Source organism: Ovis aries, chromosome 2, assembly GCF_016772045.2.
Source record: "Ovis aries strain OAR_USU_Benz2616 breed Rambouillet chromosome 2, ARS-UI_Ramb_v3.0, whole genome shotgun sequence".
NCBI classification, from domain to species: Eukaryota; Metazoa; Chordata; class Mammalia; order Artiodactyla; family Bovidae; genus Ovis; species Ovis aries.
This window is the reverse complement of record NC_056055.1, coordinates 38,136,881-38,161,177: the sequence shown is the minus strand read 5'-3', so window position 1 is coordinate 38,161,177 and position 24,297 is coordinate 38,136,881. Positions and strand designations below refer to the sequence as shown.

Sequence of the window (24,297 nt, the reverse complement as noted above, 5' to 3'; positions counted from 1 at the left end):
TGAAGTTCAGAGAAAGTAAGTCACTTGCCTAAGATCCCTCAACTCTGAGTACCTGAGCCAGGTTTGGGATCCAGATCCGAATCCAGAGTCTGTTCTTAACCAACAAGCATTACAGTGCCTAATAACCTGATGATGCTGAAGGAAAAGCTATGAAGCCACATCCCTTCCATAGCTGAGTCAGGGGAGAAGGCCATGGGCCACAAGGTAAGGAAGCATCAGTGCAGGAGAGGACAACTGCACAGGCTCAAAGGTCCAGAGCTGAGCCAGACAGAAGCAACCAAGGATAAGTTGGGCTGACTAGGTAAGGACTACACTCCTGGAGCGCAAGAGGAACAGAGGACATAAATGAAGAATGTTGGACAAACAGGGCTTCAAAGGAACTGACCGGCCTCATAGAAATCAACAAAAGCCATGGAAAGTTTTGATCAGCACAGACCCAAGGCCCCTGCAGGCCTATGACACCTGCTGGTTAGTACTACATTTTACTGTTCAGTTGAGGAGGAATGTAATGAGTTCTGTGCACTAGAATCAAGACCAACCATGGAGCCCAGGATCTTTTATAGATACTTAGATCTTCATCCTTTAAAGGGGCATAACAATAGGTCCTACCCAAGAGTTAAACTCCGTGAGAAGATTTGGATAAAGGTACTTAGCATAATACCAGAAACAAAGAAATTGGACAAGTGTTAGCTGCTGTAATCATTAATTACAATTAATTATAATTATACTCATACTCACCCAAAAACCACTATGGCATCTTGTTTATTTGTGAAAGAAACCAAGGTCAAATGCGGTCTCCATGGATTGATGTTTTCCTCTCTTCAGAGACAAGTTATTGTTAAGATTTGGGGGGGGGGAGGGGGGTGGTTGTTGTTTTACAAACAAGAGCAAAAAAGTCACATCACCAAATAGATCAACAACTGATCAAAAATAATGTTTTAGATTTCCCTTCACCTTTAGTTCTGATGTTAACCAATAGTCAACTTAATCTAACTGTTCCACCCAAATCTGTTCTGAGGGAAAAGTGAAACCATGAGGTTCTATGCAATTTTTTCATTCAACAACTACTTTTTTGTGCATCAGAACTGACTGACTGTGACTATTAGCTGAATTCCTGATAGTTTTCAATTACCTAATCAGACAACAGATCCAAGCAGGCCAACCAAGAAGACTTGACCGCTGAAATGGAACAAACATATTGCTGAGTATTTCCTTACCATCCTGACATTAGAAGAAAATTCCATCCCTGCACCTGTCACCAGCCTGTTTGCTCAGAGTGAAGGAGAACTGATAAGACAAGCTTCCTGAGAAAGCAGCATCTAGATGATGGAAAGGAACGAATGGGGACAGAAGAAATAAAGTCTCCCCTGTGAAAGAGGGAAAGAGAGAGACTATTACAGACCAGATTAGGATCAGAGAACAATCAGTGCCTTCGGGGTAAACAAGAAATCATTATGTCTGGTCTGATAAAATGGCACCACCTACCTCTGAGGAGAGAGAATAAATGTAAAGAACAGGACTTTATAAGCAGCTCTCTGCTTCCGTATCCTGTGTTTGGTCAGTTGGAACAAGGCCTTGCCCCCCATTAGTCAGACCTGACGTGACTCCTGGAGATGGCCACCCTCAGCAAAGAACACACCCATGACAGACCCAAATTCCTAATTCCTTAACTATTTCAGGTCACGCCATATTGTAGCCACTCAGAAATACAACAAGCTTTGTAAAAAAAGAAAAAACACATGTTTTAATTCAAGAAATAAAAGTTCACATGCAATCCAGAACAGGTGCCAGGAATATGCTCTAAACAATCAGGTACACGTGCTGCAGAAGGTCAGGCTCCCCAGAATCACTTGGACCAGTGCTTCCTGAGATGCTCCTTCAGCTGAGGGATGGAAGGCAGCAGCTGCTGGCACTCGTGACAACGGAGGGGCAGCTTCAGGAGCTCGGGCATCCCATCTCGGACGGTCACTCTGCCAGCCTCTTGCACCATCTCAATCACAGCTGAAAGGGAAAAATGTTCAGAGTCCAGATACTCTGGAAAGCCAAGATACAAAAATTTTTTTAAAAAAGGAAAACCTGATTCCAAATATGCCAAGTATCCTTAAATCGAGTAAACTTGAGGTTACATTAACTGTTGGGAAAATATGCTTGGTCAGATTCTATATCTGAGCAATGGGTTTCATTTATTTGATTTTTTGGCAGCACCACACAGCTTGTGAGATCTTAGTTCCCCAACCAGGGACTGAACCCGGGCCCTCAGCAGTGAAGCATGGAGTTCTAACCACTAGACCACCAGGGAGTTCCCTGAGCAACCTATTTCTGAGATAATTACATTCCTTTAGGATACATTCTAAGCAATCCATGCTACTATGTCAAAGGCTTATTATCACAGGGCTTTATCACTAGTTAGCCCACGGTCATCATTAACATTCCAGCATACTTAAGTTCCACAGTACACACAATGGAAAATTCTTCCTTTCTACATATAGACAGGCTTCCCCTATTAAGCAGCCACTCTTGACAGAAGGCAGCCACCAAGCTCCTCCCAGCTGCTAGCAAAAGAAAGAAAAAACTGTTTAGAGCTTTCAGATCCATGAACTCCAATAATTCTCTGCACAACCTTTTAAGCCCCCCATTGAATTTTTTCTGACTCTGACATAACAGCATTCTACGTCCCCCAAGAAGGCTGCTCACAGCAAAGTGGTAATCCTACTAAAATCCAAATAATCCAGTTTCTGTTAATGGGATTCTCTGTATAGGCCATACAAAGTTGTATGTGAGTTTTCGAAGCCAAGTCATTATTTAGGGAAACAACTGAATCAAGTATAAGAACAGCTGAGAAATTAAAACAAATGTAAAAATTAAACAATATTGTTTACCTTGTGATTCAAGGAAGTATTCAGTATTGAAAGAATTCCAGTGTTTTTTGTTTTTAAGGCAAGGAGAATCAAAATCCTGGCTGATCACATGGAGGTGTACATGGCTAGTTGAGAGGAAACAAAGATTTACCATCAAAGCTAGCTTAATCACAATGACAAAAAGGAAGAGTATGCAAAATACTGACAGTGTTTCCACTTAACTCCATTCATTCATCTATTCACTTAAGAATATTTACTGCTCATGAAGTACCTACTAGGGCCAAGCATTGTTCTAGCACCGGGAATTTAGCAGTGAACAAAATGGGAAAGGCCTATGTCCTTGTACACTGTAATGAAGGGAGATAAATAATTAATAAGTAAACAAATAAACAATGAAAATTCAAAATGTTACTGCAACAATGCTAAGAAAAAACAAAACAGGGAGATGGGATAGAGTGCCTAGGGGGTAGAAGCTGTCTCTTCAAGTAGCTAGGACATTCACAGAAAACCTCTCCCAGGCAGAGATTTGAGAAAGCAAAGATCTGAAAGAGAGTTTCAGGGAGTGGAGAGACCACGTGTGAAGGCCCTGGTATGAAAAAGAGCTTGGTGCAACTGAGTGGCAGAAAGAAAATAACGGCCGGAGTGGCTGGAAGCAAGGAGCAAGCGCTAGGGAGGAGCTGGATCATAACGGGTCTTACAGGTTGACAGAAGGTTTGAATTTTATTCAGATTATACTGCGGAACCACTGAAAGACTTTAACCAGGGGAGTGCCATTATCTGGGCTTCCTAGGTGGTGCTAGTAGTAAAGAACCCGCCTGCCAATGGCAGGAGACATAAGAGATGTGGGTTCGACCCCTGGGTCAGAAAGATCCCCTAGAGGATCTTTCACTCCAGTATTCTTGCCTGGAGAATCCCATGGACAGAGGAGCCTGGTAGGCTACAGTCCATAAGGTTGCATAGAGTCGGACACAACTGAAGTGACTTGGCACACACACAGGTGCTATCATCTGCTTGATACTTTAAAAAATTACTCTGGCTACTGTGTGGAAAAGGACTGTAGGAAGGGTAAGGATGGATATAGAGAGAAGTTAGGAGGCTGCCACAGCAGTTCAAACCAAAAATAATCATGTTTCAGACAGGAGCTATACAGGTGGAGATGACAAGAAGCAATCCAATTTTAAATATATTTTGGAACAGAACCAACAGGAACAATTAATGGATTAGATGTGGGTTTGGGGAGGTGCCACTTGCCGGGATGAAGAAGCTTAAGGGAAAAACAGGTTTGAGGTAGAAAACCAACAGTTCTCTCTAGGACTTATTAAACCAAGAAGGATGACTTTCTGTAAAGCTTTGACTCAGAATCAGTAATATTTCACATTCCCCCAATAAATCATCAAAACCAACCAGTACCTTGTGGGAATTTAAAATGGAATACAAGCAGTAACAAATAAACCTAACTGTATTACAAATAAAAAGGGAACCACACTGAAGGAGGTCAAGAAGAAAGTAACTAACCTAATTAAGTTTGGAAAACAGTATTTTGACTTGATTCTGTAAAGATAAAAAGAACGCTATACAAATACTGTACTCTAGCTAGTAAATGTCTTTCTCACGTGAGTGTGGATAAGCAATTCTGCAACTATTTTATATTTAAACTGGGAATGAATACATAGGTGAATTAACTGTAGCTAATGAGAGCCAAATTTCTCACTACTGGAGAAAGAAATCACAAAAAAGGAAAGGGGAAGACAAGAATGAACCTGTGGAACAGGACTGGATCAGAAGTATCAGCATGAACTCACATTTTTCATACACATGCACAGGTAGGTAGGTAAACAGAGAAATAAATAGAGAGGTGTATGTATCTGTGTGGGTTGGATTCATGCATCTATTTCCTAGTTCCATCTGCTGAGAGAACCTAGAAGCAAAGACACTCTGGAACCAACCATTTCTCTCTATAGAAACCTCGTGATCTAGTCTTGGTTTATGTCATTCTCCAATAAAAGGAACTATGGCTCTTTGGAGAAGTGGTTCATTCCAGAGCTAGAACAGGAGAAATATAAGATAAGCATAGAATACCTTGTTACAAAAAGTTAAGGGGCCAGAAAAAAAGGATGTGCTCAAAAAATGTTTGGGGCATGTCAAAGTGATACGGGAACCAACCTAAAGGAATTTCCAATGATCAAGGCTGGAACAATATGAGCAAGAAACTAAACAGAGACAGATTAAATCAAAACCTATATAATAAAATAAATATCCATCAGTCCATACATGTATTGAATAAATACATAGTGCGGGGAAAGGACAACTCTTCCACACAGAAAATTCTGATTAATAAATTAGAAGGAATTAGGGAAACATAAAGTTACCATGAAGTAAACACTACAATAATAACTGTTGCAGGCAAGATCCACCAGTAGATGCTAAAATCACTGGGCGAAAAGTCTGAGGAGAAAAAAATTTAGTAGCATAATCTTAGAACATCTCCCCCCAAGATACTGATCAATTACAAGGGAAAAATAGCAACTTTGAGTAGAAAAACTTGGCAGATACCACCTTAATAAAGTGATCAAGGTGAACATCAGGAGCAACAAACTATCTCAATCAACATCATGCACTCCTTGATATGATGCACTGAGAAGACACAGTATCATTTCTGGGGTATTTTGGCAAAAAAAAAAAACAACCAAAAAAAACCCTCAATCTAATCATGAAAAAACATCAAACAAACTATAATTGAGAGCCATCCCATAAAACAACTAGCCAGCCCTCATCGAAAGTGTCAAGGTCATGAAAACCAGAACAGAAGGAGGAATTGTCACAAATGACGGAGACTAAGGCAAGACAACAAATAAATGCAATGTGGGATCCTGGAGCAGAAAAAAAATGGAAAGAATAATGGCTGAAATTTGAATAAGGTCTAGAGTTAATTAGTGGTGATATTATGGAAGATCTCTGTTCTGCTTCATACTTAATTTTATATTTTCTAAGTTGAAAATATATTGCTTTTACAATAGAAAATATTTGCTACTTTTTCCTTCCTAGGTTTAACTTATTCAAACTTCTAAAGAGTGATCATAAAAGGATATGTGCCTGACAACTTACTGCTCATTTTGCTTCCCACTCACACCAGTCACAGCTCTTGCCTTTAGCATTCTCCTTAGCACCCATTATATGAAAGGGGTGTGGACAGCACGACTGAGGAGAAGGCAATGGCACCCCACTCCAGCACTCTTGCCTGGAAAATCCCATGGGCGGAGGAGCCTGGTGGGCCGCAGTCCATGGGGTCGCTAAGAGTGGGACACGAACGAGCGACTTCACTTTCACTTTTCACTTTCATGCGTTGGAGAAGGAAATGGCAACCCACTCCAGTGTTCTTGCCTGGAGAATCCCAGGGACAGGGGAGCCTCATGGGCTGCCGTCTATGGGGTCGCACAGAGTCCGACACGACTGAAGCGACTTAGCAGTAGTACGACTGCTATGTGAAAAAGGTTCTGTGGTCAAGGGCTGTCATCATGAGGTACGCAGCACTAGGGGAATAGGATCATGCCCTATAGTCGTGAATAAGGTTTTAACAATTTAAGAATATTTTCTAAATGAGATACAACATATTTCCACCCCGAGATCTAGCAATTTCACTTCTAGGTATTTACACAAGAACAAAAAAATGAAGTATATCCATGATACACACAACAACATGCATGAATCTCAAAATCTATTACACTGACCAAAAAAAGCCAGACAGGAAAAGAGTAGACATTGTGTGATTTCATTTATACGACGTTCTGGAACAGACAAAACTAATCTATGCCGAAAAAAACGAGAACAGCACTTGGAGGTTAAGGGGAGGATTAAAGGAAAAGGAGCACAAAAGAACTTCCTGGGAGATGACTGAAAAGTTCTGTGTTCTTTATCTTGATCACAGTCATAGTTCCATGGCATATACATTTGTCAAGACTGATTAAACTACAGATCTTACTGTGCATTTTATTGGATGTAAATTATGCCTCAATTTAAAATAAAGAGTATGGATGGGGAAAAAATGTAGCACAAAAATTTCATGTGTTAAAGTGGCCAGTAACCTAAGTCACAATTATCCACCTAATAAAATGTAAAGAATGTTGGGTGGTTAAATAAAACAAAAGAAATTAACACATGTTACAGTATGGATGAACCTTGATGACACTATCCTAAGTGAAACAAGCCAGCCACAAAACAATGGATACTATATAATTCCATTTACATGAGGTACCTGAAGTGAAAGTGAAGGGTAGTCAAGTTCATGAAAACAGAAAGTAGGATGGTGGTTGCCAGGGGCTGGGGGAAAGGGATCTGAGGGGTAGATGAGGAAGATGAAAAAAAGTTCTAGAAATAGATGGTGGTGATGGTTGCACAACAATGTGAATTTACTTAATGCAACTGAACTGTCAAAATAGTAAATTTTATATTATGTATATTTTACACCCCACCCCCAGAAAAACACCCCAAAATAAAAACTCAGAAATTCCATTAGTCCTCTTATCTTGTTGCTTAACTCAAAAGAATTGGAGCTCTGCCTTGCTTGCATTCTTTGAAAAGTATCAATCATTCCTTCCTGAACCCTTCCAGGTATGAACCAAAGGATAACAGTCTCTACACTTTTTTCCTCATTTTATCTTAAATCTGAGATCTAAGCTGTCATGAAAGAAGTCAGTGATGCTCGTCTCCTTCAAAGCAACAGTCCCTAATCATTTAGAGGTTATTGATACTTCTGAAAAATCTGATAAAAGTCACTTTATTACCATCAGGTGACAGTTCTTCACTGAAGGTAATAAAGCTGCTTCATCTGGTTTGTAAGTTAGGCTCTCAGAGTTTACATTTGAGAAGAACAAAGAAGTGTATGTTATCAAATTATAAGCAGAAGTAGGAACTCCAGGGTTGCAAGCAAGTCAGGCAAAAGCATTCAAGTTTCAGCCCACCTGCCTTGGAAACACCCCACCCAATCCCCTGAACCTCGGGGTGACCAGCACACTCAGCAGACCCAGGCTGAATTCATTTGTCCGCTGAGATGGAAACAGAACACACCAGCACTCCCCACAAGGTTTACCTCATGCTGGGAATGGCATGGTAGCCCAATCGGAAGCGGAGTTTGCTGGACCCAGCAAAGTCAGCAATCACTTTTTCCCCAACAGCGTGCATGTGTCTGAGGAGCTCAAGATGTTCTCTGGTCACAGCCTTCAGACTGGAAATGGAGGCCCAAGGTAGGACCAGCCAGTGGAAACGAGCCTTGGGGTATTTATCCTTTATCACCACCACCTGCTCATCTTTGTAAACCTAGCAGAGGGGCACAAGAGAAGGAAACAGACGTCAATTGGACATCTTGTGTGTGCCAGTACGGTCAGGTTCACTAACGTACTTAATTCCTGCCACGATTCTGTGAAGAGGGTCTTAGGATCCCAATGTTGACAGATGAGAGCACAGGGACTCAGATAAGCTGTGTCATGTGCCAGGTCACATAGTCACCAAGCGGGAAGTCTAGAATGCCAACACAGACCTAGCCGACTCCTGTTTGTATTTTCAGCCACCACAACACACAGAGCACAGAAAAGAGGCACACTGCAAAACAGCTGCTGAGAAACTGATGCAAAGCCCCCAGGTCTGAATTCAAATGCACTCTTCTTCACTCTAGCCCAGCAGACCACACGACTCACACACATGTGTTCCAAGAAGCCCTATCAGATCTTGCCCCCTGTCATCCCAGGATGTAATTTAAGAACTCAGACCCCTCCCAGGATGATGGCTATTAATCCCAGGGCAGCCATAACTACAGTCACCACACAGTAACTGACACTTTGTCGAAAGGGACCACACTAAGTTTAACGCAACATCCCATAATAGCGCCCAGAAGTTTAGGAGGAACAATGCAGAGAAGATACTCATTTGAAAAACTTGGCTTTCTCTCTAAAGAATTCCAGTTGTAACAATGAGAAAAGCCACTTGATCTCACAAAATAGCCTAATAAAACAAATCTCATTCAGAAGGACTGATCTCCTTTGATTTCATTTGTAGCTATGACCTCTGTGGAGTGATCATTTACAATGTGAAAAGTATTTTGATGCCAAAATTTTATTCTGACCTGCATTTTGGGGTCCTCCATAGAAATCTTCAAGCCTTGACTCCAGTGGCCCAAGGATTCCTAAAACAAACAAAAAAAGACAGTGTAAACTGCAAACAAGATGGCTAAACTTGGCATTAGTTAACACTGGATGTCAGCAAAGTCCAACCAAACTTGGAAATAAGGTCAGTCTTTAAGAATTAAATTAATCTCTTTACTTCAGTCTTTTCCTTTATAAACCACAAGCTATTCCCATTCTCTTCCCATATTCAGAGCTGCATGTCTAGACAGAAGCTGGACACACCAGAGTGAATTGCATCTTCTTTCCCCTCTTCCACTTCATCTACAGCCTAATTTTCCACTTTGACATCAGGATGTGAATCACGGGATCTATGAACAGTGTTGCAACGTTAACCTTGTAGAGAGACAGATGACTGACCTATTTTAGTAGCTCAATGTGAAGCACACTGCCATTATCACCCTACCTTCGAGTGGCCTACCTCAGGAATTCAAGAGCAAAGTACACAAAGGGATATTCATCCCAGTGACTGGTGACACAAACAAGTGACTCTCTCATCATCATAATCCTTCACGCGTGTCTGGGCTTGACTGCGTACAAAACAATTAAGCAACATTACATTTTATGTACTCTCCATGCCACCTATCCAGCCCTCTTCCCTCACCTTTTTGGCGGATGCATCTTTCTCCTTCTTTGGAGGCACAGAGCGCTGGTGAGGATTGCTCCCAGGTTCCAGTCCTGTGCTGGGCTCAGCTTCCGGGGAAGCACCCCTTTCTGTAGGATCACTATTGCCTGACCTCTTTCTCTTCCTGTGTGTCCCCAGGCCAGGACTCTTTGCCTCTTCCTCAAACTCTATAATATACGGATAAAGTTCATTCACCAGGTAGAGGACCTGGCCAGGCTGCAGCTTCACCTCCTGGTCCTTCCCAATTATGACTGAGTCAATGCTGGTGGGATTGACCCCTACCTATGGAATAATCAGAAAATAATTATAAAAGCAGTAACATCATTAGTAATACAGCTACTCCTATGTTCACCACTTGCTACATGCCCAGTACTATGCTTAATATTCACTTCTGTAATTCTGTCACTTCCACACATGACCAAGGAGCCTTTATTGGCTGGCACAGACACACTAAAGTCAACAGAGTAAGACAATCATCAAGTAGAACATGGAAATCCAAGATACAAATAGACATACCTGCTTTACCTTGACATATCCTTTGTTACACTCTGCTTTCAACTGTACTGAAAGAGATTGAAAAAAGGTAAACCCAAATGCCATGAAGAACCAGAAACTTGCTCCTATTATCCCTACAAGACAATGAAGCCTCCCTCTAGGAAGCAATGTGACAAGGGTTTCCTCAAAGACCCATAAGCAAAATCATTCATTATTCAGGGGACTAGGGCTCCAGGTCCTTCCATACTGTACCCAAAAGTGTACATGCTCCCTCAAGCACTGCTAGTATCTCTATAAGGCAGAGTCACTGAATCCTCACAAGTCTCCCTAATTCAGAGCCCATGACCCACTCAGGGTCATGGGCTCTGAAATCAGGGAATGGAACCCAATTTCCTCACAAGCTCTTATAGCTCAGGATCAAATCAGACTTCTCCTATTACATGACATGATCAGAAACCTTCAACAGAGAAAGAGGTAAACAATACATTCCTGGGAAACTGAAGTTCAGCTGGCCTTGGGTAGGAGGACTGCAGAGATTATTCTAGAAAGAGGACTGCTGGGACAGAACAGTCTGAGCATGTGTGGGAAGAAGTAACACCAAACATTTGGGTTCAGATACGTGAACAAAAAAATTCTGGCAAGAGACAGGGAGCAAAGGAGAGACATCCTAGCTTCTCTCCAGGGAGGACAGGCAGTGGATGGGCTGACATACACACCCCTACAGCTGCTGTTGTGACAAGGGGGACAGAGAGCAAGAAGCGGTATCTTTTGCCCATTTATATTAACATGTGGGGAAAACTAGAATCACTGCTGCAGGCTCCAAGTCTCAAGAATCCCTGTCATGGGGAACACACTGCAGGGGGAGACCTGGTAGCAGTGAGCACGTCTGGAGTTTACAGGTTAAAAAAAAAAAAAAAAGAGGGACACGGTAAAGATTCTTCCTAAGGACTTTCATTAAATTCCAGAAAAGACATTCCAAGAGCCAGGTGCCATCATCTTTTAAAGATAGCTCCCTCTGTGTATGGCAAAGTGTAAAGGATGAAACCATCACTTCTCAGACATGGTTTCAACCTGGAAATCCCAGAAGTCAGCTGTCTCCCCGCCCAACGAGGAACGTCCCTGGGCAAAGCAGAGCAAGGACTCAGCTCTACCATCCCATAGTACAGGATGGAACCTGCCTGCTCCCAACACTGAATATGAACCCACTTTCAGAGGATGGAATCAGGAGTGCACAGAGCCCTGTCATCAGCCAAAAGAGCTCAGTTGCTGAGTTTTGATTTGGCACAGAAAAGGTTTTCATCAGTAGCATTCAGGAAAAGTGCACCTTTGATTATCACTATCTGAAGGAACCAAACACAATAATCTCCACAATCCTGTGACCAATTACCTTGCTGTCGAGAACACTTCTTGTCGGCGATCTTGGTCTCTGGGCTGCGCCCAACCATGACTGTTTCCAAATGTGGAAGTTTGATTCGCTGGTGCCGGTTGTCCTGTCTCACCAACCAGCACACCCGCATCATTATTCTGAGTGACAAAACACAAGAGAAGCCCTGGAAAAACTAGTACATGTCCTCCAGGGCCACACCCCAGCACCGCCACATATGGCATTTACCAGCTGCTCATTCTCAAGGCAAGTGGCTTCACCTCCCTAGTCTGAATTTCCTCACCTATAAAATGTGATAATAACAGGACTCATGAAAGTGTCGTGAGGATTAAAGAAGATAAAGTGGGTAAAATATTTACTTCTGTGCCTGAATCATGTTATGCAATCAAATATTTGTTATGTTTATTGATATACTCTACATGCTGGACATTAAGCTACCTGCTGAGGATTAAAGAATGATGAAACACTGTCCCCCTTCAGGAACCTAGAGTACAACGGGGCAGACTCATATACCAATTATTACAACATAATGCAATGCCTACTATAAGGAAGTAGCCATATGGCCTTAGCCCTTGGAAAGGAATGACTGAGTCCTGTAGGGAGTATCAAAAAAAGGCTTCATGAGGAGGGTATATTTACACTTGGTTTTAAAGGACAAGCAGTTTGCCTGACAGAGAACTGAGGACATAAGAACAGAGGATGTTCTCCACAGGCATCAAGGTTTCTAGTCCTTAACTGTCATAACATACAGATGTTGGAACAATACATTGTACTGCCATCTGCCAGAAGATTGTCATAATAAATATACAAACCTACTATTGCTAAAGTGTGATTACAGCACCTTTATTCAATACACAACTTGCACTGACACTAGTATAGGCGCTGATACTTTTGTAAAAGAACTTTCATGGTCACACAGAGTTATCAGTAGAAGAGGAAGAGAAGAAATCTGGGAGAGGGAAGAGGCCTGAACAAAGAGGATGACGAGGAAAAAGCCAGGAAAAACTGTGAAGGTGACTTACTCCTGACTGCACTTGGGAATAACAAGGGAGACACCAACCAAGACGTTTAATTTGGAAATATTCATTAACCAAAATGAGGAATACACAGAAGACCTAATTTGGAGATAAAAGATAAGTGAAGAAAGGATGATTTCAGATTGAAACACAATTAGATTAAGTTGTCTGTGGAAGATGCTAGATAGGGATCTACAGTATATAGGGATATACAGTATAAAGCTCAAAGAGGGGACAGGACTTGGGGGATAACTTTTTTTTGAGACTACCAAGTGTTTTATTTGGAGTCAGGAATTGCAATTCGGGAGACATAGTTTCAAGTAAACCTGAAAGTGTTTCAAGGAAGAGAAAAAATGAGAGGCTTATAAAAGCAAAGGTTGTTAAAGCTGTAATTATGACCAGCTCTGACACAGAAAGGAAATATTTGCCTTTAATTGAATGTATATATTTGCGAGACATCAATATGTCATAGAATTTAGGGTGAAAGAAGAGGATGAGATCACCCAGGGAGGCAGAGCACGGAACTGAGAGGGACAGGACTAGATCTCTGGGACGCTTCCCTCAGTTCCAGAAGCTTACCAGTGCTCAAGCCTCTTATGTCCTCTATCCGAAAAATGCCTCTTGCAGGCAAGGCAGCACTTAATCAGCCCCTCTGCACAAGCTTTGTATCCAAAGGGAAGGGAAAAGAAACCATATTTTTAAACATTGGAGTTTCATTACTATTTACAAAGATGGGATAATGCGAGTCAGAGTGAGCAAATGAGGGCTGAGGACACGCAGTCACAGAACTGGATTAGTCAGGGAAGGCTTTGGAAACTGTGCAGTTGAAAAGGTCAAGAGCCAAGGGGACCGACAAGGAAGAAAAGGAGGGGGAGTGGACATTCCATTTCAAAAAGCACAAGTGACAGTACAGATTTCAATAGTGACAAGCCACGGGTGAGGGGTGAGCAGCAGACCTTAGCTGGCTGACCCAGAGGAACTGCCCCAGAGAATCACCAAAAAAAGGCAAAGGTGTTGAAAGAACAGTAACTAGGCCATGAGATTTAACAATCCATAGGAGACCACCGCCAGGGTCTGAGTTGCACAGCAAGGTGAAATGACACTGTGTGTAGGCAGGCTGGAGTGGAGAAATCTAGAGTCAGCGATCATCAGCAGGCTGTTAATACAATGTGGGCCAGTGTTAGGTCTAAGAGGCAGCTCCTCTGTGAAGAAGCTGATGCGCGAGCATGAAGAGTCAGCTGTAAATCTAAAATCCTTCACCCAGAGCATCAAGTGATGATGGTGCTACAGGCAAACCCCACTTTTAAATGCTATGTGCTCAGAGGGATCTGTTTGCACTTGATGGAAACTGAAGAAGGAACAATGAAGCATGTTTTCATTAAGCATTGGGAAATAAGTCATGTGGTGACTGATGACTCGCAGGAATAATAAAAGGAGCCTGGAGAGAGAATACCTGAAGAGCAAGGACAGGAGGGAATCCAATGGGCAGCTGAGAGCACGGCTAACTTTTGCAGGATAAGAGGAACTCCTCCTCCTGCCCTACACACACACTCAGGTGCTTCAGTCTCCCTAAAGTTCTGACGTTATAATGCTCCCATTTACTACTCCTTGAGAGGCTGAAGCAGTGACGACACAATGCTTATATAACTAACCTTAAGCAGTATCTTGGTCCATTTCAGCCTACAGTTTCAACTTCTAGGAATGAAGTATTTTAGAATATGGGGCGCACAGAAAGATGGCTGTTCCTGAACTGTCAATATAACCCATCCAGTAAAACCCCATAAACTGCCAGCTCTATGACAGCAAAAGCCTCATCGTACTGTATGATGCAGGCATAATACATCATACCTGCCTTCGAGATGCTCAGAGTCTTGGGGAGGACAGAGATTCAAAAACAAATGCAACAAATGTGAAAAGTATAATGACTGGTCCATGCAAAGGGTCAGAGAAGGCAATGGCAACCCACTCCAGTACTCTTGCTTGGAAAATCCCATGGATGGAGGAGCCTGGTAGGCTGCAGTCCATGGGGTTGCTAAGAGTTGGACATGACTGAGCGTCTTCACTTTCACTTTTCACTTTCATGCATTGGAGAAGGAAATGGCAACCCACTCCAGTGTTCTTGCCTGGAGAATCCCAGGGATGGGGGAGCCTGGTGGGCTGCCATCTATGGGGTCGCACAGAGTCGGACATGACTGAAGCAACTTAGCAGCAGCAGCAGCATGCAAAAGGTGTTGTGGGAGCACAAAGCTGGAATACCCAACCTAGCCTTGGAGAAAGGTGTCAAGGAAGGTTTCCTATAAGAGATGGGCCTAAATTGAGACTTATATATGAACTGGTTAGTTAGGTGAAAGTGGGCAGCCTAATTAGCTGAGGAGCAGGAAGTGGAGGAAGGAATCAAAGAGAAGATTCCAGTCAAAAGGAACAGGACAGTGTACACGCATGAAGAAGCAGTTCAGGGTTGCTGCAACCTAAAGTATGAGGTCAATAAGAGGCTGGAGATGCAGGCAGGTCCAGATGAAGCAAAGCCCTGGGTGATGGGCTGAGAAGCTCAAACTTTAGAAGCTCTAATGGATTTTGCAATTTAGTAAACAATAAATATTTGCTTAATGAAAGAAAAGATAGGGTGAATGAAATGACAGATCTTTAAATATTATTAAGCAGGACTTTGACTCAGATTTGTTTTCAAGGATCACTTGGGGCAGGATGGTAGGTAGTTAAAGAATAGTTATGCAGGGAATTGATCTAGAGACAGGGAAACCAGTTAGAAGGCCATCATATTTCAGGTGAAAGAAGGTTCAAAGTAGGACATTAATACAGACAAAAAAAGAACACAGATTTAAGAACTACTTAGAGGGTAAAATCAACAAGACAGTGATGGATGTGCTAAGATTAAGTACAGAGAAGACAATATTTGAACAGTCTGTGGGACTAGCAAGCAGAGGTATCCAGCAGGGTAGCCAGAGGTAAGAATGAAACTCAGCAGAGGTCTAAGCTGACACTTTAATTTGGGAGCATACAGGAAGGAGTTAAAGCCATGCTAGTTGACGTGCTCATTCAAGAATTGTGTACAGCATAAAAAGAATAGTGGGCCAAAGTCACAAGCCTTGGAAACACCCAACATTTTAGACAAGGAGGGAGGACTATCCACAGGAGAAATTACTGGTGAGGGAAACACTCGGGGGGAAAAAAAGCTAAAATGTAAGCTCTTCAAGGGAAGGAGGCACTTTGACATGTTCATCTGTATATCACAATAAATGTTTGTTGAATAAATCAGCTTAGTGTACTGTCGTGAAAAGCAAAGGAGTAAAGAGTAAAAAGTATCACCACGTTTGCAGCAAAAGGATCCAGTAATGATCGGAAGTGTCAGTCGCTCAGTCATGTTCGACTCTTTGTGACCCTATTGTGACCCACCAGCCTCCCCTGTCCATGGAATTCTCCAAGCAAGAATACTGAAATGGGTTGCCATTCCCTTCTCCAAGGGATCTTCCCAACCCAGTGATCGAACCCTGGTTTCCTGCACTGCAGGCACATTCTTTAGTGTCTGAGCCACTAGGGAAGCGTAATGATTAAAGAACGTATATTTGGTTTGATAATAAGTCACTAGTGACTACTGTATAAAATTTTAGGGGAATAACAGATCTGAAAGCTAGATCGCAGAAAGGAATGAGAGGTGAGGAATTGGATACAGAATTCACAATACTCTTCAAAAAGTCTGGATAAGGAGAAGAGAGTTACTGTATGTGAGCTAAAGAAAGATGGATCACCAGGAACTTTTTCTTTCTGGCTTGGGGGATAAGGAGCAGGGATCTGAATAACCTGACCTTGTTTATACATGACTGGGACACAGACAAGGGAAGAAAAGACAAATGAAAGCCCCGGTTTCATAGGTGAAAACATAAAAGAAAGGTCAGAAGCAAAGATAAAGAAATTTGTTTTGATCAAGAGACAGATCATCCTCTGATATTGAAGGAAAGGTATAGATAGGTGGTATCAACTTTGACGAGTGTATGAAAAGAAAGCAAGGGTAGAAATTTGAGGGAAAGCACATCGGATGAACTCAATTTTCTCCCTAAAATAGCAGATAACAACAAAGTAAGGTGTCTGGGCAGTTGAGAATCAGCTAAAGACAATCAATATAAATTAGTGGACAACATCCAGACCTCTGAAATCCAACTGCTCACGTTCAAATCTTCCCTCCACCACTACTCACTGCATAATTTGAGGCCAGTTATTTAAACTAAGACTTCTTCAGCTGGAAAACAATATTAATTATGGCTCTACACCACACTGTTGTCACAAGGGCTAAATTAAGATGTAAAAAGTTCGGCACCTGGCAAAAAAACAGCATTCAACATCATTACCACTCTCGTTAATAGTGAAGAATAGGCGCTATAAGGAAATGTTAAAAGATCATCCGACAACACTGCTTGCAGCGAAGGTGACAGGGCACAAATGTTCTGTCTCCCTGAACAGAGTAGTCCTGTCCTCTGTGTTCTAATGGCTCCCGATATATATCAAATTCTCAAAAGGCTCCAAACCTGGACCACATTAATTCCACATGGAAATTATAGCCTTGATTTGTTGAACCGCTATCATTGGTCTGCATGAGAAAAGGCTTGATTCTTCTGGTCTTCCTACAAGGCCAGCTGTGGATGCTGTGAAGGGCCCTCAAATTCTTCTCAAGGAGCGTTTCTGGAGAAAACAAAGTCGCTCCTGACAGGCTGCGAAGCCTCCTTGGGTCAGACAGTGCCCACTCTCTAATCTTTTTTCTGCTTGTGCTCTGACTAAGCTAGGTTCAGGTGTCAGGCGCATAGGTGAACCAACGCGAAGTGCAGTGGAGACCAACACGAGCGCCGCCAGCCGCTGAAACACGGCAGGAGGGAAATGGGCAGCCCTGGGCCTTAGAGCCCGAGGATGGAGCAACGCCTGCTTGCCTGCCGGGAAAGAGCCGTGAGAGCGTTATTCAGGGAACATTACTCTGGGGTAGAGGTGGACTCGATGCCCACACTCACGGCTCTCAATACGGCAGGAGACGAGGTAGGCCGACAACCGCCTTACCTCCAGATGGCTGAGGCCAACAAGCTCACGTTACTCCTTCACTTCCGGCGCTGAGGGATGACGTTGCAAGACAAACTGGGGCGCAACCTGTGACGTTTCCAGTGCCTGTCGGAAGACTGACTGAGGATCTCGCTAGATGCCCGGATGGGGAAGTGCCCGCCCCATTTGGTTCCGAACTGGGCAAAAGTCCAAGTTTGGTTCCTGGCAGTTAACCAAAAAACGACGAGTTCTCTCAGTTCCCCTCTATCCGAGAGCCGCTCCCCAGTCACCACCTCTTAATCTCTGAATTGGGATACACTTCAGGCAGCTATCCTCTCGGTGGCCGCTTCTAGGCAGCCATGCAGCATCTTGATTTTCGCTTTCCCTTCATAGGGAAAAGCTCCGGAGAAAGCAATGGCACCCCACGCCAGTACTCTTGCCTGGAAAATCCGTGGACGGAGGAGCCTGGTAGGCTGCAGTCCATGGGGTTGCTGAGAGTCAGAGGTAACTGAGCGACTTCACTTTCACTTTTCACTTTCATGCGTTGGAGAAGGAAATGGCAACCCACTCCAGTATTCTTGCCTGGAGAATCTCAGGGACGGGGGAACCTGGTGGGCTGCCGTCTATGGGGTCGCACAGAGTCGGACACGACTGAAGCGACTCAGCAGCAGCAGCAGCAATAAGGAAAAGCTCACTACTTTTAAAGCCACCGTTTCCGCTGTAGACAGTACCTGCTTGTGGCATTGTTTTCCCGCACGCTTTCGAAGCTACAATCGGCTTTCTCTTTTTCTGAGTGAGAAAGGTCTGAAGGGGCCAGAAGTGGAGAAACCTAAGATTTTTTTAATGCTGTCTTCACTGAATGAACTGGCTGAGGGGCTGTCAGGGAGGAGAATAGCAAGATGTTGGAATGAGATGTTTACTGATTTTTATGACAGTTCCAGGATGTTCCCTAAGAGTCATGAACTGCAAGAATTCAAAGGCATTCTGGCAGATGGAAAAACTGTGTCTCTTTTCTAATATCGTTTCCTTACATAGAGATTTAGGACTTCCCTGGTGACTCAGACAGTAAAGCATCTGTCTACAAGGCGCGAGACGTAGGATGAAGATATCAGCTATTAAAACAGAATAGGAGGATCTTCCAGGAAACAAGGGAGAGCTGCCCTTGTTGGCAGAAAAGATGCAGGTTTATATTAAGGTCACACCAGGAAGTGCGGGAGCACAAGGAGCAGCTCCGCGGCTGCACAGGCCTCATGGCAGTGGAATGTGGTTCACACTGTTCCAGGTAAAGAGAGGCTGTTGTGGTGACCCGACCAGTCTTGTTTTTCCCTCAGAATTAAGCACTTTCCAAGCATCACAGTGGTAAAGAATCTGTCCGCCAATGCAGAAGACACAATTTTGATCCCTGGTTGGGAAGATCCCCTGGAGAAGGAAATGGCAACCCACTCCAGTAATCTTGCTTGGAAAATCCCATGGACAGAGGAGCCTGGTGGGCTATAGTCCTTGCGGTAGAAAAGAGTTGGGCATGACTGAGCACCACACTCACACACAGAATTAAGCTTCTCTTAGCCTCTGCTTCTATAAATACCTGACCTGCCTATGTGTGTCTGGCATTCAAAATTGGATTGAATTATTCTAATTGGTCATTCAACATATATTGTGCAAAAATGTCCAACCTATTAGGTCTAGCCCTTTCTCTATAGCATATTACTGGCCCAGGAAATGCACAGCTTAAGGGTATTGCGGGGGGGCACTTAAAATTTTCAAGGAATCCAGAACCAAAGATTTATCACAAACACATGTATAGAAAATTAATAGCGAATAAGCCTGTGGTATTACCTAATGCGTGTGCTGCGTGTGTGCTGGGCTTCCCAGGTGGCACTAATGATAAAGAACCAGGCTGCCAATGCAGGAGATGGTTGGATCCCTGGGTAGGGAAGATCCCCTGGAGAAAGGCATGGCAACCCACTCCAGATTATTTAATGCAGTAGCCCTAAAGTGTAATCATTGGATCAACAGCAGTAGCCTCAAAACACTTAGGAACTTATTAGAAATGCAAATTCAGTTCTCACACTAGGCTTACTGACTTAGAAACTGCTGGCAGGGCCCAGCAATATGTTTAACAAGTCCAGCAGGTTTTCCTAATAGGTGCTTAAATTCGAAATTCACTGATGGAAGGCAAAAGCGTCAAACCATCACTTCAGTCACTCAGTTGTGTCCGACTCTGTGACCCCATGGACTGCAGCATGCCATAACCCATGATAAGTGTGTTTTGTTAGTATGCTCAAGGCTTTGAGGTTTTTTTCTTCTTTTTTTATAAAATTTTTTTCGATTTTTACTTGTGGTAAAATACAAATAACATAAAACTCACCCTTAACCACTTTTAAGTAGTATACAGTTCAGTAGTGTTAAGAATATCCTTAATCTGCCCCTCGTGGTCCAGTGAATAAGACTCTGAGCTTGCAATGCGGAGAACGCAAGTTGGGAAACTAAGATTCCACGAGTTGCATGGTGCAGCCAAAAAAAAAAATTTTTTTTTAAGAATATTCACATTGTAATGAAATTTATTTCTAGAACTTTTTAGTCTTGCAAAACCGGAATTCAAACAACTCCCTAGTTCCTCCTACCCCTGCCCCTGGAAGCCACCATTCTGCTTTCAGTTTCCATGAGTCTGACTACTCCACATACCTCATATAGGTGAAATCATACAGTATTTGTCTTTTTGTGACTGGCTTACTTCTTAGCATAATGTTCTCAAAGTTAATTCACTTGTGTCAAAACTTCATTTCAAGGCTAAAAACCATTCCATTGCATGCATACACTACACTATTCCTCTGCTTCCACCTTTTGGCTATCAGGAATAACCCTGCTATAAACATCTTACACAAATATCTCTTTGAGATCCTGCCTTTAGATCTTTTGGCTATATACCCAAAAGTGGGACTGCGGACTCATAATTCTGTTTTTAATATTTTAAGGAACCACCTGTTTTCCATAGTGGCTGCACCATTTTGCATTCCCACCAACAGAGCACAAGGTTTCCAATTTCTCCACGTTCTTGCCAATGCTTGTATTTTCTGATTTGGGTTTTTGGATGTGAGGGGAGGTAATAACTCACTATGGCTTTGATTTTGCATTTCTCTAGTGATCAGTGATGTTAAGCAACTTTCCATGTTTGTTGGCCATTTGTATATCTTCTTTGGGGAAATGTCTGTTGAAGTCTTTTGCCCAATTTTTAATCATGTTATTTTGTTGTTGTTGCATTGTAGAAGTTCTTTTCATCTTCTGGATGTTAACCCCTTATCAGATATATGACTTAGAGATATATTTTCCCATTTCATAGGTTGCCTTTTCACTCTTGTCAACTGTACCCTGCACAGAAGTTTTTAATTTTGATGTAGTCCATTGTATCTATTTTTACTCTTGCCATCTGTGCTTTTGGAATTATAGCAAAGAAATTATTAGAAACTTTTCCCCTGTGTATTACAGTTTTAGGCCTTATATTTAGGTCTTTGATCCATTTTGAGTTCATTTTTAAATTTTATTTATTTTTAATTGGGGGATAATTGCTTTACAATGTTGTCATACATCAAAATGCATCAACTGTGGGTATACATATGTCCCCTCCCTTTTGAACCTCTCTCCCACCTCCCATCCCATCCCACCCTTCTAGGCTGTCACAGAGCACAAGGTTGAGCTCCCTGTGTCATACAGCAAATTCCCATTGGCTATCCATTTTACACATGGTCCTGTATATATGTTTCAATGCTACTCTCTCAAGTCGTCCCATCCTCTCCGTCCACAAGTCTTGCGGACTTGTGTCCACAAGTCTGTTTTCTATGTTTGCATCTCTATTCCTGCCCTGCAAATAGGTTCAGCAGTACTATTTTTATAGATTCTATACATATTCAGTAATATATAATATTTGTTTTTCTGACTTACTTCACTGTATAACAGGCTCTAGGTTCATCCACCTCACTAGAACTGACTCAACTTTGTTCCTTTTATGACTGAGTAATACTCCATTGCATATGTGTACCACAACTTCTTTATCCATTCATCTGTGGTTGGGCATCTAGGTTGTTTCCATGTCCTGGCTATTGTAAATAGTGCTGCAATGAACACTGGAGTACATGTGTCTTTTAGAATGATTTTCTCAGGGTATATGCCCAGCAGTGGGATTGCATTCATTTTTCATATGGTGTGAAGTAAGCATCCAATGTCACCCTTTCGCATTTGGATATCCAGTTTTCCCAGCACCATTTGTTGAAAACACTGTCTTTTCTCCACTAAATGATCTTGGAATACTTGTTAAAAATCATTTGACCATGCATGTAATGGTTTATTTCTGGGTTTTCTATTGTATTCCATTGATCCAGTACCACCCTGTCTTGATTACTGTAGCTTTGTAATAACTTTTTAAATCAGGGGGTGTGAGACTTTCAACTTTCTTTCCCCCCCATCCCAAGATTGTTTTAGCTACTTCACTTGGCGGAGGGTAACTTTTTTTAATTTCAACAGTTAGACATTAGAAGATCTTGCATGAAAATCTGGATTCTTGGTCTCTTAGGGAGAAAAATCAAGAAATGCAGCAAATTTGGGCAACAAATAGCTGGAATTGTGAGTGGCTGCAAAGTGCTCTCAAGTTACCATTGTCTCCGCTCACTCATTTCTGTAACCTGTCTGTCCCCCTGAAGGCCCCTCTTTCTTTGAGACTTTAAGACTCTTGGCCTAAGGGAAAGGTGGTTGGAGCCAGAGGACTTATCTGGGGAAGCTGCAGTGATCTAAATCAGAGATTTTTCTCAAAAGGAAAAATACAGAGTTCTGAGAGGAAATATAGCTAGGAAAGTTTGTTTGTTCAATGCAGGAGAGAAGGTATGGTGGAAGGGAATGGTGGAGTGTCAGGAATCTATTCTTGCCTGAAAAATTCCATGGACAGAAGAGCCTGGCGGGCTATAGTTCAAAGGGCCACAAAAAGCTGGACACAACTGAACTCACACACAGGAAAGACCTATCTAAGGAAAGGACAATTAAATCAAGTCCAGAAAGATGAAAATGAAACAAACAGACAAGTGAAGACTTGGTAGAAGAATACTATAAGCTAGCCTGAGGAAAGAGCATGTACAAAAGCCCTACCGAAGGGCCTTTAGCATTCTTTTAGGCAGGACAGAAGTCCAGTGGAGCTGTAGCCTAGAGAGTAAAAGGAAAATGGTGAGATCTGAGCAGGGGTCAGATAGTAAACCATTTAGGAACTGTATGTGGGCTCATCCTATAGTCAATGAAAAAACCCGAGGAGTGACATTATTTGATTTTCATTTTATGAAGATCACTGTGGCTGCTGTGAGGAAGAATGGATTTAAGGGGAGGATGAGAAGAGAATGGCTGAGAGCAGTTAGTTTACTGATGTAGCACAAAGGAGGATGGCAGCCTGGACAAGAACATAAAAATGGGATGATTTAAGAGTTATTTTGGAAGCAGCATCAACTGGACAAGACAAAACATATTCTCTAAGCATCAAAACCTAGTGAGCCATAAATGTAGTTGCATCTTTCACATATCTAAAATTTGTCACTGTGCATACCTGCGACTGTCTGCTGGCTTCCTCTGGCCCGAGAGCCTTCGCTGAATTGCATACAGGCCAGAAGGGAGGGGATTTACACCCCTGGGAGTAGTAGTGAGAATGATGTAAAGAAGTGGAAGGGTAACTGGTTTCCACACCCGTGGGGTGAAACATCTTTGAAGCATAAACTACTCGACTCCAAGAGGCTCTCCCGCCCTAGTTGTCTAGAGGGGTAAGCTGTGCCTTAACCCGCCTGTCCTGCTGCCCTCCCAGCCCTGTCTCAGGTCTCCACTCCCCTGCTGGTACTTCCTGGGATCATCTCCAAAACAAACTGCACTCAAATCCTTGCCTCAGTGTCTGCCTCTGAGGGAATCCAACCTAAACACTTCCTGAATATTTTCTAATGATATTTTGTTAGAAATAAGTAATGAATACTTCTAATGATATTTTGTATTCTCTTTTTAGGTAAGTTAATAACTCCCACTGCTTCCCAATTTATTGATGTCATGGCATAAAGATAAAATTATGTATGCAGAGCATATTGGGGTCATCTTAAGTTCTACGAGGAACTTAGTGGAAAAAAATATTTTCTTTGTAATTACATGCAATAATAATTTTAAATAGACTACTTGAGGAAATAGTATTGATTTTGGCTAAATATCCAAATAAAATTTGTTTTTACTTTTATGAGAAACTTGACCGTGTTTCTGTGAATATTACCTTTCTGACATTAGGTTTCACATGGTGAAATAGCGATGTAATTTCTGATTAAGTTTATAATGATAATATTTTTAAATTATTAGAGTCACACCTATAATTGGCACACCAGTAGAGAAGTTCTGTTCTAGTCATCACAGTATAAACATGCTAATGTATCTGTAAACTATACCCTGCAATTTACTTTAAAACCTTCGACCTATAATTTGTACTTTATTGTTTTCAACTCCTACTTTCTGTACTGGTTAGCCTCTCCCACTCTGTGTTGATTTCATAGCTTAACTTTCTCAAGAATGTAACTTTCCAAGACTATGGCATCATCATTGTAATTCCAAGTACTAGCATTCATATGGTTCCTGTTAGAACTTTTATATCAATTCAGAAATTCTTTTGCGTAAATTGCAGAAGTCCTGGTGGTCTCTTCTGAATGTCTCA

The 24,297-nt window shown here is 42.2% G+C and overlaps 1 protein-coding gene across 2 annotated transcripts; it reads right to left on the bottom strand.

Annotated features, from left to right (window-relative positions):
* Positions 1-1,717: 1,717 nt before the first annotated feature.
* APTX (aprataxin) lies at positions 1,718-17,668 on the bottom strand. Of its 2 annotated transcripts, none has more exons than XM_015093079.3 (8): positions 17,090-17,668; positions 11,539-11,675; positions 10,173-10,219; positions 9,636-9,938; positions 8,974-9,033; positions 7,945-8,171; positions 2,880-2,983; positions 1,718-2,001 (listed from the first exon to the last, which is right to left on the bottom strand). In XM_015093079.3, exons 1-8 carry the CDS (start codon positions 17,155-17,157, stop codon positions 1,847-1,849), a joined length of 1,101 nt encoding a protein of 366 aa, XP_014948565.1. In that variant the 5' UTR covers positions 17,158-17,668; the 3' UTR covers positions 1,718-1,846. The 2 variants fall into 2 exon arrangements, with proteins under 2 accessions (XP_014948565.1, XP_004004199.1); XM_004004150.4 differs by having other exon boundaries at positions 17,610-17,668.
* Between the last annotated feature and the right edge of the window lie 6,629 nt (positions 17,669-24,297).